The sequence below is a fragment of the Pangasianodon hypophthalmus genome, chromosome 28 (assembly GCF_027358585.1).
Source record: "Pangasianodon hypophthalmus isolate fPanHyp1 chromosome 28, fPanHyp1.pri, whole genome shotgun sequence".
Classification (NCBI taxonomy): domain Eukaryota; kingdom Metazoa; phylum Chordata; class Actinopteri; order Siluriformes; family Pangasiidae; genus Pangasianodon; species Pangasianodon hypophthalmus.
In genome coordinates, this window is record NC_069737.1 from 548,406 (window position 1) to 565,919 (window position 17,514).

At 41.6% G+C, this 17,514-nt stretch overlaps 2 protein-coding genes across 6 annotated transcripts; one reads left to right on the forward strand and one right to left on the reverse strand.

Moving 5' to 3' along the window:
• Positions 1–4: 4 nt before the first annotated feature.
• Positions 5–8,567, reverse strand: tacr3l (tachykinin receptor 3-like). Of its 2 annotated transcripts, none has more exons than XM_026910838.3 (5): positions 7,960–8,567; positions 7,001–7,189; positions 5,964–6,114; positions 2,007–2,203; positions 5–1,298 (listed from the first exon to the last, which is right to left on the reverse strand). In XM_026910838.3, the coding sequence occupies exons 1-5, from the start codon at positions 8,310–8,312 to the stop codon at positions 1,010–1,012; spliced, it is 1,179 nt and encodes a 392-aa protein (XP_026766639.1). In that variant the 5' UTR covers positions 8,313–8,567; the 3' UTR covers positions 5–1,009. The 2 variants fall into 2 exon arrangements, with proteins under 2 accessions (XP_026766639.1, XP_026766640.1); XM_026910839.3 differs by having other exon boundaries at positions 1,087–1,320.
• Positions 6,003–15,743, forward strand: LOC113524540 (N-acyl-aromatic-L-amino acid amidohydrolase (carboxylate-forming) A). Of its 4 annotated transcripts, none has more exons than XM_026910844.3 (8): positions 6,003–6,135; positions 11,521–11,735; positions 13,038–13,273; positions 13,416–13,611; positions 13,709–13,802; positions 13,912–14,019; positions 14,146–14,258; positions 15,216–15,743. In XM_026910844.3, exons 3-8 carry the CDS (start codon positions 13,038–13,040, stop codon positions 15,411–15,413), a joined length of 945 nt encoding a protein of 314 aa, XP_026766645.1. In that variant the 5' UTR covers positions 6,003–6,135; positions 11,521–11,735; the 3' UTR covers positions 15,414–15,743. The 4 variants fall into 4 exon arrangements, with proteins under 4 accessions (XP_026766645.1, XP_026766644.1, XP_026766643.1 ...); XM_026910843.3 differs by having other exon boundaries at positions 11,521–11,716; XM_053231099.1 differs by lacking the exons at positions 6,003–6,135; positions 11,521–11,735 and adding exons at positions 11,883–12,007; positions 12,849–12,900.
• Positions 15,744–17,514: the final 1,771 nt, after the last annotated feature.

A 17,514-nucleotide genomic window follows, 5' to 3' on the forward strand; every position in this document is an offset into this window, starting at 1 on the left:
ATGAGAAGTCACATGCAGGCACTAAGCTAGTAAAAGATTAACTCGTTTTCACATGGAGATGTAGGAATTTAAGAGCTGCAACAGCCTGAACCAGTCTGTATTTCCCTCCATTAATAAGATCGGATTAAAGATCGGACATTGACGATTGTGTCACAGTGTTTATGGTGAAAAACTGCCTCGTCTTTCTTACACCACATGCTTACACCACAGCACTATAATTATATTCTTATTGATCAGAAGGTGTTGATTAATTTCCTATAAATCAGGTCTGACTGTTAGAATATCAGTGATTGGACAAGGAATTTTAAAGCATGACGTCTCCAAGTCACTTTTATTCATCACAAAATAAACATGTTTGAATATCAGTCACAGTATTACAAGCTTATTTTTATGAACATGGCACGAAACGACTGGAAATCATCAAACCTCACAAATTTACTGCAAAATTTAATATATATGACAAATCCTTATTTATGTCTTCTGGATAGACAAGTTTAAACACAGCAGAAATACAGTACACCATCCATACAGACTTTACCCTAAAATACCTGACAGTTAATGTTTTGTTCTCAAATACATTCATTAATTCCCACTCTTTGTCAGACAACACATCGAAATTCTCACAAAATGTAATTTGTAAAACAGCTGGTTGGCTTTAATACAGTTAATAATATTCAGTGCTAAACTGACTGCATCATCTGTTAATGTTTTCTTTTGAAATAATGCACCAGATTTAACCATCTGTTCACTAGCAATGTTTTGTCCCTTAGATGTTCCACCAACACGACACATAAAATTTATATTAAATATTAACCATATAAACAATTTTTAGAGCAACAGACTTAACAACTACAATCACATTTTTGTAACATTTTTATTTCACCATGATAACGTCTTGAATTCTGACCTGGTTGCCTCTGCCAGGAGGTTCAGTGCTTTCAGCAAGATGAAATCACACAGAAATGGTTGCTACTCCGAAGTTAAAATTTCAGCGTGTTTTTCGTGGCTGTCAGTCGAAGTGCTTGGAGGCGGAGCTTGTGTCGGTGTACAGGCCGTATTTGGTGGGAGGAGGACTCGCTTTGGCGCTGTTGATCTCACTGTGGTTCAGAGACTTGGTGCTCTTGCGGTTGGCATGGCGAGGGTCGTCGCCAAGGACGCTGGTGTCGACGCGGGACAGCGTGCACATGCTGCTGCGATTACGTGGGTGGAGTCGCGCTGTACGCAGTTCCAGCTCGTCATAACTCGATACACGGATGAAAGGACACCACCGGAAAGCCCTTTTGAAGCCCGCTCTGAACCTGCAGGACCACAGGGGATAATCTGTACACAGCGTGGGGGTTTTAAATGTCAAAAATACAAAAAGAAAAGTTGGTGTATCGATTAAAATAAGGAACTTCAGGTGAGTTCTCATCACCCATAGATGAGATTCTCAGAACCAAAGCTGATATCATTGTTTTTGGTTGTTGTTGGGTTTATTATGGGGGATTTTGTTTTTTATGATGATTAAACAACCTTAACCTGACAGCTCTAACAGATTCTTCTAATAATCCCTGACGTGGTGAATGTGTGTTCTGAGAAGGGTTCTCTTCCTAAAAAGTTCAACAATATACTCTAGAAAAAAACTCTATACTTTACTGTGGAGTTTATATAAAACCTATTTGAGGGTTCCCCCAGGGTTCTGGATTTAACTTTTTCTCCACAGAAATTGAATGTTTGGCGCACTCTGCTGCCCGAGAGGTGAATTACAAGTGTTGGACAAGCCCCGCCCCCTGTCACTAAACAGACCTTCCCTCCATGATGAAACTGTGTGTGCTTCCTGCCTTGCCTTTTAAGGAAAGCGGTGGGGATAAAGAGACTACAGCCGCGTGTTTAGGGCCTAAAAAACGAGCAGATCCACTGCATGGCAGTATTGTGAATCACAGTGTATCTAAGGTATGATTATAACCTTTATTAATTACAAACTGCCCCAATTTGTGTGTGTGTGTGTGTGTGTGTGTGTGTGTTACCTGTTGTTGAGGCAGCAGTAGATGATGGGGTTGTACATGGTGGAGCTCATGGCCAGCCACAGCACTGAAAGGTAAACCTGCTGAATGGATTTCCTCTTGTTTAACTGTTTGTTCAGTCCAGTGACAATAAAGTACACGTGATACGGCAGCCAGCAAAGGGCAAAGGTCACCACTACAACAATCATCATCTTTACGACCTGAGGATAAAGAATGGGTTTGAGTTCATACACAGCCATTATCAATGTTAACAACAGCACAGGTTATAATACACCTAACTTTAAAATCTAAACATTTAGACTTAGACTTAGACTAAACATTTAGGTTAAAAAAGAAGTAATAAAACTGAATAGTTCACACACACTGACTGTAATGTAATCCAAAAATAACATGCAATTATAATATGCAAACTGCTTTAAAAGTGCTAAGTTTATCTGGTTTCCTATTGGCCACATGATGTTATTCTTCCATGATAATCAAACCAGTTTTAAATTTAGTTCAAATCATTTAATTTTTATCTTCAAACACTTAAAATAAATAAATAAATAAACTAAAATATGTTTTTCTCATTTTAACTTTGATTTACTTTAATTTTTTAAAAACTTGGAATTATCTCTCCATCCTCTCTAAGTTAAATGTTATCCACTTTTTTATTTTTTGCTCATTGATACGTCCTGAGCTACTTCTGTTCCCTCTGAATCCACACTAAAGACCAAAAACAGCCTTGAGAACAGCCATAACAAGAACAAGTCATAACAAGAACTCCAGAGAACCCTCTCCCTCATTTTTCACATAATGTTTTAATAATGTCATCAATCTTTAGAATTTAATGAAAGACATTATGAAACATTATCTCATGAAAAATTGGTCTGAATTTAAATGGGTGAGAGCGATGTGGCAGGATTTCATTATGAATGAGCGCTGAGAGAGAAGGTATGCACACTGACTCACATGAGAGTATGAGAGACAACATCAGTTTATCAAAGACTAAAAAAGGAAAGATTTAAAAATCATACACCAGCTACACCAACACCACACAGCATGCGACACAAATCATTTTAAGATCAAGATCTGGATTGAAATTATCCCTCCATCAATCTTACAGTTTTCAAAACTGTCACTGTATAGAATCACTGATCTGCCCCAATCCTCCGCTGAGTCCAAGACAGTCCATTAAAACCCAAACACACACCCTCGAGAATGGACCGTCATAACAAGACAAAGCCATAGTCCATAAAGTCCATAATCAATCAATAATCCTGTTTTATACAACACTTTCAAAAGGTACTCAAGTACTAAAGAGCACCCGATGTAGTTTAATGAGGACAGAGAGACACCCGAGTCACAAAACACAAAGCTGTAAAAGGTTAGCGATGACGCATCAGTGATGTGTGTGTGTGTGTGTGTGTGTGTGTGTGTGTGTGTGTCTCTGTCGGTGTGTGGTTTGGGGGGTTTGCGTTTGATGGGGAGGGTGATGAAGAGCCGGCTGTCCTTTAGTAATGATCTAAGAGTAGCTAGGAGGAGAAGCAGACACGTCCTGCCAGGAGGAAACACACACGACAGAAAGGAGTGATGTCAGGAGAATGAGGTGTATTACAACAGGAACACACACACACACACACCTGAGCCAGTAATCAGCCCTTGGGTACCTGGCTCAGGTGTGTTGGCTGCTAGAATAAAATGAAATCAGACAGAACTATGAGTTGGCTCATTGCCTTGTCTCGACTTGGACTGATATCAAGGTGCTTTATTATTAAACATAATGAATCACACCTCATTTTTTTGGATAAAACATCCTCGTTTATAATGATCAGAAATTTGTGGATAACACTGACAAGCACTTACATTCAAGTCATCAGTTTTTCATTAAATATTAGAGCTTCTGTTTTATGAGTCATTGTTGAGTTAAACACACAATAATACACATTAAAAATCACGAGCTTAGCTATAAACGGAACAGAAAAGTTTTCAGTCTCAGTGAAAACACAGTCGTTCATTTTGCGTTGCTGTGTCTCATCAGCGTAGAAGTGAAATAAAACTTTATGAAACTTTATGAATTCCAGGATATAAAGAAAACAACGGTGGGCCTAAAACAAATCTCCTGAGTTTCTTGTTATATCCGAAATGTCCATGTGGATTTACTCCAGGTTTGAGGTTTGATTTTCCAAAAAATCCGGTTAATTACTCTGACAGTGTGAACCAATCAGCATCTTTCAGCAGACGGTTAGTAAAAGGTTAAAAGGTTACTAAAAGGTTAAAAGGTTAGTAAAAGGTTAAAAAGTTCTGTAACGCATCATTAAACCTCCATAATCTCCACACCTCAACCACTAGCACTGGATTAGAAAAGGATTTGACATGAGATACTAAATGATCTCTCGCATTCTGGAATAATGCATGGTGTGTGTGTATGGGTGTGTTTGTGTGTGTGTGTGTGTGTGTGTATGGGTGTGTGTGTATGGGTGTGTGTGTGTGGGTGTGTGTGTGTGTGTGTGTGTGTGTGTGTGTTTTTAAGCTCACAGCTGGCCAGTACTCACACACATGACCTTAATCTGTGGGTCTAGACTGTAATAATGTTTAAGCGAGATTCCCACAGCACAGAGGGAATGAAATCTGATGAAACGGGATGATGATTGTGTTTAAATGAATAAAATTTATTTATATTCTCATCTCATTCATGGATTCACCTCATTTTAAACATTCAAGCGAATAAGAAACAGTTTATGGAAACTGTTGGAGGACATTGGAGGAGACGCCTCTGAATCAGAGACATCGCTTGTCTCGAGTGAATTTTTAGTGTGTGAACTAAAAGTTTCTCTGTAAACGTAGCAGATGAGCGCTCAGTCAGATTATCCTTCAAACCGTGGACATGTGTTCTCTAAAGGAGAGCGCATCACTCTAACACAAACATGACATTATTAATTCAACAAATCAAAATAGGAAATTAAAAGTGTGACAAAATCTCCTACATCTTGCACACACATTATGATTTCATGACCTCGATTTAGTGTCCCGTGTCTTCACTAAGTTGTTGCACACGAGTGACGGTCAGAGCCAATAGCTGCACTATATGGCCAAAAGTTTGTGCACCCCGACCATTACACTCATATGTGCGTGTTGAACGTCTCATTCCAGATTTATTCCCCTGTGTTTGCTGTTATAATAAGCTCCACTCTTCTGGGAAGCTTTCCACTGGATGTTGGAGCGTGGCTGTGGGGATTTGTGTTCATTCAGCTACAAGAGCATTAGTGAGGTCAGGCGCTGATGTTGGGATGTCGAGGAGGTCTGGGGTTCAGTCGGTGTTCCAGTTCATCCCAAAGGAGTTCAGTGGGGTTGAGGTCAGGGCTCTGTGCAGGACACTCGAGTTCTTCCACTCCAACCTTCACATACCATGTCTTCATGGAGCTGGCTTTGTGCACAGGGGCATTGTCATGCTGGAACAGGTTTGAGCCTCTTAGTTCCAGTGAAGGGAAACTGTAAAGCTACAGCACACAGAGACGTTCTGTACAACTGTGTGCTTCAGACTTTGTGGGAACAGTTTGAGGAAGAACCACATATGGGTGTGATGGTCGGGGGTGCACATACTTTTGGCCATATAGTGTATTAAAAAAAAAAAAAAAGTAAAATAACAGGATGTGCTGGATCAAGTGCTATTTTATGTGCTGCTGAATAATGAGTGTGGAAGCCATTTTGTTAAACCAATGATTATTGTGATAATTAGAAGTAGAAGCATTCATGCAGTGATATATTGGTGATATACTAGGCTCCTATTAGATTTATTTTAACGCTCGCCATCATCTCACTCACATATCATATTAATCTTTTTCATTTTTAAATTGTCTCTTGCCTTTATGATACATCATTATACTGCATCCTGACACATCCAGAAAACCCACTTAATGCTGCTTAGTGACAATGTTTGTTATTTAAATTCCACTTAGGTCACCAGATCCCGCTCCATACCTTCCTCTTGGCGCGTAGCTGGCCGTGGTAGTTGTCTGACGAGTCTCCTGGAATTTCGCTTCCCCACAGCGTCACTCCAATTATGGTGTAAGCAATTCCCATCACCACTAGGGGCAGCATGTAGACCAGCACAGACACTATGGCGTGGTACCTGGACCATCACAAAGGTGTGGTAAGTATCAGTACACTCTTAGTAATAAAACAGATAAACCATTAAAGGTTCTTTAATAATGGAGTCCCATTAACAAGCCATAAAACCCAAGAGGAACCATTTTTTCTAGGAGTGTAGTTGAGAAAGCAGGTAAGGGGCAGAAGATCATTGGAGGATCATAAAAGTATCATAAAAAGAGGTTCCACATCTAATTCTTGGAGTTATATCTCCAGTACATGATATATGCAGCAGGCTGTGAATGTTCTTCAGACATTTTTTTGCTCAGGAGGGAACCCATGATGCTCCATGGATGAGCAGTGAAACATCTTAGCAGCTTGATTCACTACACTCGTAGAGAAAAATGTTCCAGTATTCTAGTATTCTGAAGGGTTCTTCAGCATATCAACCTGTAAATGTTCTCTTAAACCTTACAACAAAAGATCTACCTTTCTAAACAGGTTCCCCTTAGGAAGCTAGAACTCTTATCAGAATTGGTTATCGGTTCCAGTTCTCTAAAGGGGTTCTTGTACTTGAAACCTTTCCTGAAATGGGAAAAATTATTCATCTATGGAACCCTTGAGGAACCCTTTATTTCTGGCCACCGTACTTTTATGTTGGATATAACTTCCGCACTCTTACAACAAAATGTTCAATCTAGACCCCTTAAGAGTTCTTTAATTACTTATATGGAGGAAGTATCAAAGGTTCTATGTAGAACCCTGCAGAAGATTCCCCATCGGAGAAATATTTCGGAAGCAAAGAACCAATAACTAGCATAACAGCTCTTGAGGAAGAGTGTCTATCTGATACAACGCCCATCATTAGCACAGTAATTAAGGAACTGGGTTCTCTCTCATGAATGAATGAATTGTTTCTTTCTTCGTACATTAATGAATCTTCAGCTGGTCTTGGCCAAGCGACGTAGCAGATGGTTCTTCGAGGTAGACTCCTGATGGTGGAGTAGAAGCAGAGAGGGAATGCCAGAACCACGGCAAGAACCCAGATACACACAATGACCACTTTAGTGGCTGTGGCTGATAATCTGGGCTTCAGAGGATGGATGATGGCCATGTACCTGTCACACAGACATCACACCGTTAATCACACCGTCTGAGAACCAGCGAGGTTCTACTGTATCGGTTCTGAGAGCTGAGATGGAAGAAACATTATACACTAATTTTATCCTTTACAGTATACGGTTATGAGAGAGAGAGAGACAGAGAGAGACAGAGACAACGAGAGAAAGAGAGAGACACAGAGAGAGAGAGAGAGACAGAGACAGAGACAGAGAGAGAGGGCGAGAGAGAGAGACAGAGAGAGAGACAGAGAGACAGAGAGAGAGCGAGAGAGAGACAGAGAGAGAGAGAGAGAGAGAGACAGAGAGAGAAAGAGAGAGAGAGACAGAGAGAGAGCGAGAGAGAGAGAGAGAGACAGAGAGAGAGCGAGAGAGAGACAGAGAGAGAGAGAGACAGAGAGAGACGGAGAGAGAGAGCGAGAGAGAGAGAGCGAGAGAGAGAGACAGAGAGAGAGAGAGACAGAGAGCGAGACAGAGAGCGACAGAGAGCGACAGAGAGAGCGAGACAGAGAGAGAGAGAGACAGCAGTAGGAAATTAAATTCCCAAACTTAATAAAAAATAATATTATCCCCTCTGCTCAGCCAGAAGGCTTATATTTGGTGGAGATTGGATTTGAGAGAGAAGATAATAATAATAATAATAATAATAATAATAATAATAATAATAATGGTATAGACCTTAACAGTCTTTACTGATCAGAAACACACGCGATGGTAACGCGGACTGAACGCGTTAATAATGATATTTATTAGTAACTGGAGCTCGGTACCGGTCCATGGCGATGGCGGTCATGGAGTAGATGCTGGCGAACACCGCGGCGACGGGGAAGAAGTTGTGGAACTTGCAGTACGCCTCTCCGAAGTACCAGTCCCCGTGCGCCGCGTAGATGAAGTTAATGAGCGTGTTGAAGGCGGCCATGGCGGCGTCGCAGAACGCGGAGTTCAGCAGGAAGTAGTTAGTGACGGTGCGCATCCTCCGGTGAGCCACGATGATCCACACCACCACCAGGTTCCCGAACAGGGCCACGGTCAGAACCGAACCGTACGCCACCGACCACAGAGCCACGCGCCACGGCGGCTGCGCGAACTGATTGGTCCAGTTGCGCGTCACGTTCGAGGCCATGGATCAGTGCCGCGACACGGAACCGCGTGAGAAAATAGAAATAAAGGAAGCGTTACGAGCTCAACATCCGTCTCAGTGCCATTCTGGTTCCGGCAGAGAAGATGCTCACGAGCTTAACCGGAGACACTGATGCGCGTGCGGTGCGTCCCGGCGCGCTTTCCCTAAAGAGATGCGCGTTCGAGGTGTGTGTGTGTGTGGATAAGTGTGTGTGCGTGCGCGTGTGTGTGGATAAGTGTGTGTAAGTGTCTGTGTGTGTGTGTGGGCAAGTGTGTGTGTGTGTGTGTGTGTGTGTGTGTGTGTGCGCGCGCGCGCGTGTGTGTGGGTAAGTGTGTGTATGTGTGCGTGTGTGTGTGTGGGTAAGTGTGTGTATGTGTGTGTGCGTGTGTGTGTGTGTGTGTGACAAGCACAATCAGAGCTACAACATGGAACAGACTTATAAGGTAAAGGTGTATAACTCTATTCTATTCTGTTAAATTCTATTCTATTCTATTCTATTATGTATTGTTTTCCTTTTTTCTATTCTATTGTGTTGTTTTGCTCTATTCACATTCTTTTCTATTTTATTCTATTGTGTTCTATTCTGTTATGTTCTTTCCTGTACATGCAAATAGAACATCTATAGAAACTAATGACTTGTTTCTATTTTTCCAAAAAAAAAAAAACAACAAAAAACAAATCATTAACTGGGAATTATCAGACTAATCTAACATTCCTAGAAGACACAGTGAATAAAAAGGAAGGTCGATTAAATGAAATGGAGATTCTGGGTTATTAAGCACATGATTACGGTTGTGAAATTCTTATGAATTTAGAAGTGATGTGTTTGGACTTTGTTGGATTTGAGCTCTAACCCTCTCCTTGCCCCAAAAACATTTTATCTCATCATACTGACTTGGTTCCCTCTTGGTGGTAACAGTATAAAATGTGGAACAGTTGCATGGGGGGGTGAATACTTATGCAAGGCGCTGTATATACACTGGAACACAGCGACTGTGTGTACGTGTGTGTTGTGTGTGGTCTGAACACAGAAATGTCACGTTACACCCCCTGGGTTCTGTGGGTTAAAAGCCTTTTATCCTCAGCTCTTCTGGATTCTCTTGATGCTTGCGCAGGTGTGAGAACGCCGGGAGGCTCCTCGTTTCTCCTCTTAACCCTGCAATTAAACAGGATTAAACACGATTCAGGCTGCCCTTAATGACTCACATCACTCACACACACCACACACACACACACACACACACACACACACACACACACACTTCTGCTGCATTCGGGTTGGTGGACAGTGAATAAGGGTCTTAATACAATTCATTTGTGAAATACACCACAGCGCTGCTAAATTCTGGATTCTGATTGGTCAGAAGGTGTTGATTAATTCTCTATAACAGCAGCTCTTACAGTAGTGCAGCTGCAAATCGCAGGTTTATATTAATAATACTTTATCGTTTCTATAGTAACAGCTCATTCACAGGGACGGGTACAGCGGATGCTCAACATAAACGGTTTACTGTAAGGAGACATTATGTAACATGTAGGGAAGGAGTCTCCAGTGTCAGCGCTTTGTAACAGTCAGAGGTAAAGCTGTAACTTTAAGTTTTCCGACGTCTTCAGGACAGAGGAGTTTACGCTTCTTTGCGGTTTCTCAGTAACATGCGGAACAAGCTGCGTTTATTTTTTTGTCTTATTAACTTGAAGTGAGAGAATAAAGAGAGGCTGGTGAGGGAACGACTGTTTATAGCTGCTTTAACGTAAGCGACAACAGGAACTAACTTATTTCAATGATGTTCCACAACATTAAATGTAATTATAAATGGATAGAAAGTATGACTTGTTCTTTAATAAATAAAAACGTTGTAATTGTTGGTAAATTGCTGTGGTGTAAGGGGAATAAAACACTTGGAAATGTGCAGCTCTGCTTCATCACACCACCACATAATTATACTTAAGCTCACAATCTTCTTTTAATCAATAATAAAAACTCATGATAAAAACAGCTCTAGTTCAGTTTCACAGTACTGCTCACCTCCATGCTGATTCTCTTTTCTTTTTATTATTATCTATTAGCAAAATTATTAAATCTCTATTCCTCCTCTTGTTGCACGTCTGTCTCTGTGTTAGCTCTCGCTGTTTACACGAGTCGACGTTCCCACCTGCATTTCCCGTTTCAGCACATCACAGGTGTCTAACTGCCAAAAAATCCCAGAAGGATTTCCTGAAATAGAAATTAACTCGCACATGATTTTCTTGGCTGCTGTAAGCCGTGTTTCTCTGAAATGACCATAAAAACCACCTACGAGATGTATGAACGTTTCTGCACCTGTTGAGGCAGAAGGAGAGAAATCTGCTGCAGATCTCTCCAGGGGACGCCACTGCCACTAGAAAGCATGATTGAAAGCAGCAATTTAGCTTCTGAGAGAAAAAAAACACTTCTGCACTAAAGGGGTGAATGTCAGAGAGAAAACAGGGCCATTGTGAAAGTTTGTGTAGTGACGCATTCTCGAGGTTCAGGTGTGAAAGTTTTCTGTGGTTTGTGAGTGGGTTAAATGTACAGGTGAGATGGCAAAGAGTTACACTTTAAGGGTTCTACTTGCTGCAACAGAAATATTATTACAGTAGTTCAGTGGTTAAGACGTTGGACTACTGATCGGAAAGTTCAATCCCCAGCACCACCAAGCTGCCACTGCTGGGCCTTTGAGCGAGGCCCTCAACCCTCAACTGCTCAGTTGTGTAAAAAATGAGATAAATGTAAGTTGCTCTGGATAAGGGTGTCATAAATGTAATGTCAATGCTTTACTGACCTTCACCTAGATCAATATGGCAACCTAAAGTTCTGGTGATTGCGCCCTCTGGTGGACAGGTGAGGTTTTATGTTGGATTGGTGTAAGAGGTCGTGAGATACAAAGACACCTGTGATGGTTATATGATTAAAACTATTCTACTAAGTGTACTAATGACAGCACAAATGATTTCTCAGTACTATACTCTGCATGCTCCAGTTTTTAAAACGAGGTCATCATTTGCATGTTAACTGTCAGTTTTTGCAATTGAAATGCTGAACTGATAATATTCACACTTCCACAGTTTCCAGGCTTTGCAGGAATTTGCTCCAAATAATTTCTCTCTCTCTCTCTCTCTCTCTCTCTCTCTCTCTCTCTCTCTCTCTCTCTCTCTGCTCTGTCTTCTTCCTCTCCCTCTTTCTTCTCTGGAGGGAGTGGAGATGACTCAGCACAATGTTTTATGTTGTGCTGACTGGCGATTTCTTCATACACATGCTTTGAGTAAGGACAAACTGATCTCAGCCTGAAGTGGCAGCTTCTGTCACTGGGTGAAATCTGAACCCGGGTGAAGAAGAAGAAGAAGAAGACTGGAGAAGAACAACACTGGAGAAGGAAACAGGGGAGGAAGTGAGTCTCTGAGTTGCCGGTTTGTGTGATTTTTTTGGTTTGGTTTTGTTAAAGTGTGTGTGTGTGTGTGTTTACTGTGTGTGTGTGTGTGTGTGTGTGTGTGTGTGCGCGTGTTTGTGTGTGCACGTGCACAGCTAGATTTAGCAACCTGGCTGCAGTCCCGGGTAAATGTGTATCTTTGTGGTTGCTCTGTAATATCTCGTCATGTTTACGTTGAGTTCAAAGGTTGTCACTTTACATGTTTGAGAAGAAACAGAGGTGTACTAAGAAGCTCTTGCTAAACAATAAATGGTAGGACTCCTTCCTTTTTTAATTTACTTACTCTTTCACTTACTTTTACAAGGTTTTGTGTATAGCAGAACTCAGACTCAGGTTGGTGTTTTCTGTAGCTCAGCACTGCACTCTGTGATTCTGATTCTGACTCTGATCAGTGTGTTATACGCAGAGCTGAGTTTTGTGCATGCTTTTCTTCAGAACTATTATAATCAACAATTTCTTGTTAATAATAGAAACTATGATTTGCTTGCTAAGTGAGCTTGTAAACACATGAATACACGAATGATTGAATGAATGAATTGATGAATAAAATTCCACTTTTTAAGTCCTCAGTCAGTGACTCAACCTAAATTTTAACTTGTAGTAACTTACAGTTTAAATGCTAATGATTACCTGCCATTAGAAATGCCTAACTCCAGTTTAGCTTGTTAGCTTGGTTTTGAGTTTGGTCAGTTTCCTACTCAGGGAATCTGAGTAAACAGGTTCTGTAAGTGTATTAGAGCAGAAGCACCACAGAACTTATGTTAGAGAAACTACATTTTTTTCTAACAGGAATAACAGGAATACTACTACAATTTTAAACCTCCAGTGTTTAAGGAGTTTTAAATGTCCACTACATTCAATTCACAAAAGCCGTGTCCTTTACGGTTCCACCCCAGTAACCAGGAATTGTCCTTTTGCTCTGAGACAGAATGTAGAACTACAGTTGCGTTAGATTTGTTATCTGGTGATAGTTGAACTGAAAAATGTTCCTCATTTGCATGTATCTTGACCAGAAGTAAAGTTAGAACATTGTACATTCTGGTTAAAGTGAAAAAGGAGAAAATTGCATTTAAAGATTCCATTCTGACTGCAGCACAGGAGCATCGCAGACGTTTTTATCTGGTGTGTTTATGGTGCGTTATTTGGTACGTTACTGTTGTTGTTTGGTGTTTTATATGGTATGTTATGGTATGGTGCATTATTGGCATTATTGGTGTGTTATTTGTGAATTGTTCTTGTGTTACTTGGTGTATTATTAGTGCATTATGCTTTTTCCTGTTAGATGGAGATGATCAGTTTGCCAGTGCTGCGCCGTGTGGCGATCTGTGGTGGCACACATGGAAACGAGATGTCTGGGATTTACGTGGTGCTGGAGCTGGAACGACAGCAGAAAGAGAAAGGTGATGCCGCATGGTCCATCCCTCTCACCACGGTGCTGTCCAACCCACGTGCTATAGAAGAGTGCAGGAGATACATGGACAAGGACCTCAACCGCTGCTTTACCAGTGCCTTGCTTAGGTCAGGGTGGCATCACGACATTCTGACAATAACACTGAAGTTCTTTTAAATAATTATCACCAAACAGCTCAGGATTTGACCAGCTATAGATTAATTAGAGGGAAGATCTATAACGCAATGGCAATGTCTATCTCTCTCTCAGGTCTCCGATCACTTCTGATACTCCGTATGAGATACAGAGAGCTCAGCAGTTAAACTCTCTGTTGGGTCCCAAAGGTTCAGAAGATGCTGTAGATATTATCTGTGACCTCCATAACACCACGGCTAACATGGGCCTCACCGTCATCTCCTACTCTTGGAGCAACTGGATCTGCCTTCAAATCTTTAAACACTTACAGGTATCGAATGATGCTTTTTCATTGCTAGTGTGTCAGATTTGTTCTTCTGTTTTTTTTTTTTTGCATTCAGATTTTTGCATTATTGTGTGTATAACAGGCCAAAATCACCGACGTGCCTGTGAGATTGCTGTTGATTAATGTTCCACCTGGAGAAGCTTATTCCCTAGAGTCTGTTGCTAAGTATGGCATCTGTAAGTGTGTGTTCCATGGACCAGGTCCAAATTTTTTATTCTATAAAATAGCTGTTCTGTCATTGTTATGCAGTGTTGTTGACCGTGTTTTTGGGTTGTGGTTCTTCAGCTTTAGAAGTCGGGCCACAGCCACAAGGCGTTGTCAGATCAGACATCTTCAACTTCATGAAACAGGGTGTAGACGCCATTCTGGACTGGACTGAAACCTTCAACTCAGGTATATCAGTTCCTTTATGATGTAATGTATTGGGGTAGTTTCAGCTATAATATTATGGGGTTTTGATTAAGACAGACCTCATCTGTATCTACAAAGCTAATCAGCCAAACTTTTATCTTCTTTAAGGGAAAGTAATTGAAGGAGGAGAAGTAGAGGCCTATTTAATTCAGAAAAGTATCGATTACCCCAGAGACCCTAAGACTGGAAAACCCACGGCTGCCATCCATCCACAGCTACAGGTATTAAAATCACATTCATTCTTAAACAAATCTGATATATGACTACACCGTAACAGTGCTAGCAGATCGGACAGTAATATTGTTATTACTATTAATGGACTATATTATTTCAGTGGCCCATTCAGATAAGTTTCCACTGTCAGAATATGTTGCGCAAGTGATCATTTCCAAATTTAGCATCAATATTGCCACTTCAGCATCAGAACTTCAATGATTTGCAAACCTGGTGCTCTGACTTTTGCATGTCTATAGCTATCGGGACTCAGTAAGACTCTACCGCTTCATCTGGTTAATCCGGCCTGTTGAAAATATTAGAATATATCAGAAAAACAAGACCCTCAGATCTCAGCTTAGGAGTGCGAGAGGAAAACAAAACCTGCGCTGCTGTCTAAGTCTTGACCTCCCTAACCCACGCTGTGAATTTGGGGAAGATCAGAGAAACCTGAGTTCTTCACCCAAAAAACACAAAGTTCCTTACAGTTTTTTTCGCACCGCTGGTTCCTGAGATCGAGACGTAGACGGAGGCACATGTTTTGTTTTCCTATCAAGCTCCAAAGCTGAGATCAGGGAGATGTTTAGTGCAGGGTAAAATGTCCATTATAAGACTAAATAAAGCTACTGCAGTGTGTTTTTGGGTAAAATTGTTTAATATCTGTCATCTTAAATATCAAATTTGTTGTTGTTCCTCATAAACAACATAAACACTGAGGGTCTCACTGGTACCGATTACGATGTGGCTAAAATACACTGAGGGTGTGAGCAGTGCTGCCACCGTGTGGATGAAGGCTGAACTGCAGCGAAAAAAATCTGAATAACTGCTAAACTTGAACATTTTTGGGCCAGTCTCCTGAAAAATAATTTGGGGAGTCGGATTAGGTGTGCAGTCAGGACGGTGGAGCGCTAACTGAAGTTTTTAATAAATTTCTAAAATGTCTAAAATGTGAATGAATCCTCCAGGATCAAGACTTCTGCCTTCTTCAGCGTGGAGATCCTGTGTTCCTGACGTTCTCTGGAGAGACGCTGAGCTACGAAGAAGAAGAACCGCTTCATCCTCTCTTCATCAACGAGGCCGCTTACTACGAGAAGGGAATCGCCTTCCATCTGGCTCGCAAGAAAACGCTGAGCGTCCCGAGTATACGAGCGAAAACAGACTGAGATAAAAACTGAAAAATGAGGAGTTCAGGAAAAGAGGACAGGAAGTTGCATGCACAGTACCAAAGCCGATGATTTTAATCTTTTTCTTATAAATCACAGCCTCAGGTTTTAAAATCATCACAGCATGATTCCTAACCAAAATATGATGCAATATGATGCAATGGATTGTTTACTTGAATTTTTTAAAACAAACTTTAATTTTCCATTTTAAATTTTATTTTAAAAAAGTAAACTATTAGTATGTATATTTACACTTTCACCAGAAATGTTTATGTATGTATGAATGTATTCAATCAGGCCTATAAATAAATAAAAATCAGCAGATACATATTCCACTTGAAAAGACATTTTCTCCATGACCGCGTAACCTGCTCCCAGGCCGTGTGGTCCGGCCCGAGCTCCTCCTAGCAGTGTATTCTGTCTGAGTGCAACGTGTTCTGAGTCGGACCGGGCCGCCTGCGGCACTATGTATTCGTGCAACGTACTGAAGGCGGAATATGGAGCCTGTGAAATATATTATAATACATCAGAAACCAGAAACCCTCGGATCTCAGCTTTGGAGTGTGAGAGGAAAACAGAACCTGAGCTGCTGTCTAAGTCCTGAGCTCTCTAACCCACGCTGTGAATTTGGGGAAGATCAGAGAAAGTCGAGTTTTTCACCCAAAAAAACACAAAGTCTAACCTCTTACAGTTTATTCAGGTGAGGTTTTTGACGTTCTCAGATTTTCTTCATATTCACACCGTTGGTTCCTGAGGTGAAGCCGTAGACTGGAGCTGAGATCTGAGGGTCGCATTTCCAATATATTCCAGTCATTTTCTATACTGAAAACAGGAACCTCAGATCTCAGCTTTGGAGTGTGAGAGGAAATTTAGTACTTAATTTAGTACTGCCCTTCAGAAGCTACATAAGGTATTTACATGTTTTCCAGTAGACAAAATAATAACAATTTACACTAATCATCCTGTTCAAAAGTTTACACCCCCCCGACTCTTAATGTATCGTGTTGCCTTCTTGAGCATCAGTGAATGTTTGCACTTTTTGTAATAGTTGTGTCCGAGTCCCTCAGTTGTCCTCAGTCAGACTCATGAACAAATATCACAAAACAAAAACACTCGTTGATCATCCAGGTAACAACACAGAGTATTCTCCCCAGTGCTAATGCTAAGGAGGCTCTCTGTGAACTGTATGGGGCTGTTAGCGAGCAGCTGAATTCACACCCCACACCCAGGACTGTTCTGAACACACTGACTGGCGTTATGCTAATCCCAGCATACAGGCTACTCGTCAGATGCTCCAAACCGGTTCTGGAGCAGGTGAAAACCTGGTCAGCAGGAGCCATCTCTGCTCTTCAGGACTGTTTTGAACACACTGACTGGCACATGTTCAGGGAAGCGGCAACCAACGGCGACTTCACTGACTTGGAGGAATACGCAACATCAGTGACCAGCTATATCAGCAAGTGCATTGATGACGTCACTGTCTCCAAGACCATCACCTCACACTCCAACCAGAAGCCGTGGATGACTGCAGAGGTGTGTGCGCTACTGAGGACCCGGGACTCGGCTTTCAGAGCAGGCGACAAGATGGCCCTAAGAACCATCCCGGGCCATCAGAGAGGCGAAGCGCGCACACGCTCAGAGAATCCACAACCACTTTAAGGCCAGCAGAGACACGCGGCGCATGTGGCAGGGCATCCAGGCCATCACCAACTACAGGACAACATCACCTGCCTGTGACAGTGATGCCTCCCTCCCAGATGCGCTGAACAACTTCTACGCTCGGTTCGAGGCACAGAATGGCGTGACGGCGAGGAAGACCACCGCTCCTCCCAGTGACCAGGTGCTGTGTCTAACCACGGCTCATGTTTTCAGGAAGACTCTACACAGAGTCAACCCCCAGAAGGCTGCTGGACCAGACAACGTTCCTGGCAGAGTGCTCAGAGGATGACTTGACTATTAAGAATCAAGCGTATGGAAACTTTTGAACTGGTTCATTTGCGTAAATTCAGTTATTATTGTGTCTTGGGGACTAGATGTATACACCTGCTGTGTGAAATCGCTTATTCAGGGCAGAACTAAATAAAAAACACAATGAAATTTT

Coding starts and splice junctions, on each gene's coding strand:
- tacr3l (XM_026910838.3), bottom strand. CDS start 8,312: ATGGCCTCGAACGTGACGCGCAACTGGACCAATCAGTTCGCGCAGCCG. Junction 6,115..7,000: donor CCAGCTGAAGATTCATTAAT/GTACGAAGAAAG, acceptor GTGATGGTCCAG/GTACCACGCCATAGTGTCTG. Junction 1,299..2,006: donor TACTGCTGCCTCAACAACAG/GTAACACACACA, acceptor GTGGTCCTGCAG/GTTCAGAGCGGGCTTCAAAA.
- LOC113524540 (XM_053231099.1), top strand. CDS start 11,955: ATGTTTGAGAAGAAACAGAGGTGTACTAAGAAGCTCTTGCTAAACAAT. Junction 12,008..12,848: donor CTCTTGCTAAACAATAAATG/GTAGGACTCCTT, acceptor TTCTGACTGCAG/CACAGGAGCATCGCAGACGT. Junction 14,020..14,145: donor GACTGAAACCTTCAACTCAG/GTATATCAGTTC, acceptor ATCTTCTTTAAG/GGAAAGTAATTGAAGGAGGA.